The sequence below is a fragment of the Pterocles gutturalis genome, unplaced genomic scaffold (genome assembly GCF_000699245.1).
Source record: "Pterocles gutturalis isolate BGI_N339 unplaced genomic scaffold, ASM69924v1 scaffold5358, whole genome shotgun sequence".
Classification (NCBI taxonomy): domain Eukaryota; kingdom Metazoa; phylum Chordata; class Aves; order Pterocliformes; family Pteroclidae; genus Pterocles; species Pterocles gutturalis.
The window spans coordinates 2,513-2,741 of NW_010125370.1; the positions used below are offsets into that span (position 1 = coordinate 2,513).

Genomic DNA, 229 nt, shown 5'->3' on the forward strand with positions numbered 1-229 from the left:
GGCACCATCGTGAAGAAGACCACCCCCTCTGGCAGCCGGAGGGTCTAGGAGCGTGAGCGCCCTCACCCCTCCCTGGCACCCGAAGGAGAAGAGAAACAAATTTCATGACGGGCACCACCACCTCTTCCTGGGCAAGGCGGCAACCACCCGTTTCATTCTAAACCCCCACCCTGCTCCAGAAACTGCACAGAAAGGGGAAATCCAGGTGGATTCACCAGGTAACGACTGA

The 229-nt window shown here is 58.5% G+C and overlaps 1 protein-coding gene across 1 annotated transcript in view; it reads left to right on the forward strand.

Annotated features, from left to right (window-relative positions):
* The window catches only part of LOC104465472 (keratin, type II cytoskeletal 4-like), a 2,532-nt gene extending 2,303 nt beyond the window's left edge, over window positions 1-229 (forward strand). The window contains exon 9 of the mRNA XM_010078528.1: window positions 180-229. Within this exon, the coding sequence (XP_010076830.1) occupies window positions 180-229 (50 nt within the window). The remainder of the gene's footprint in view (window positions 1-179) is intronic.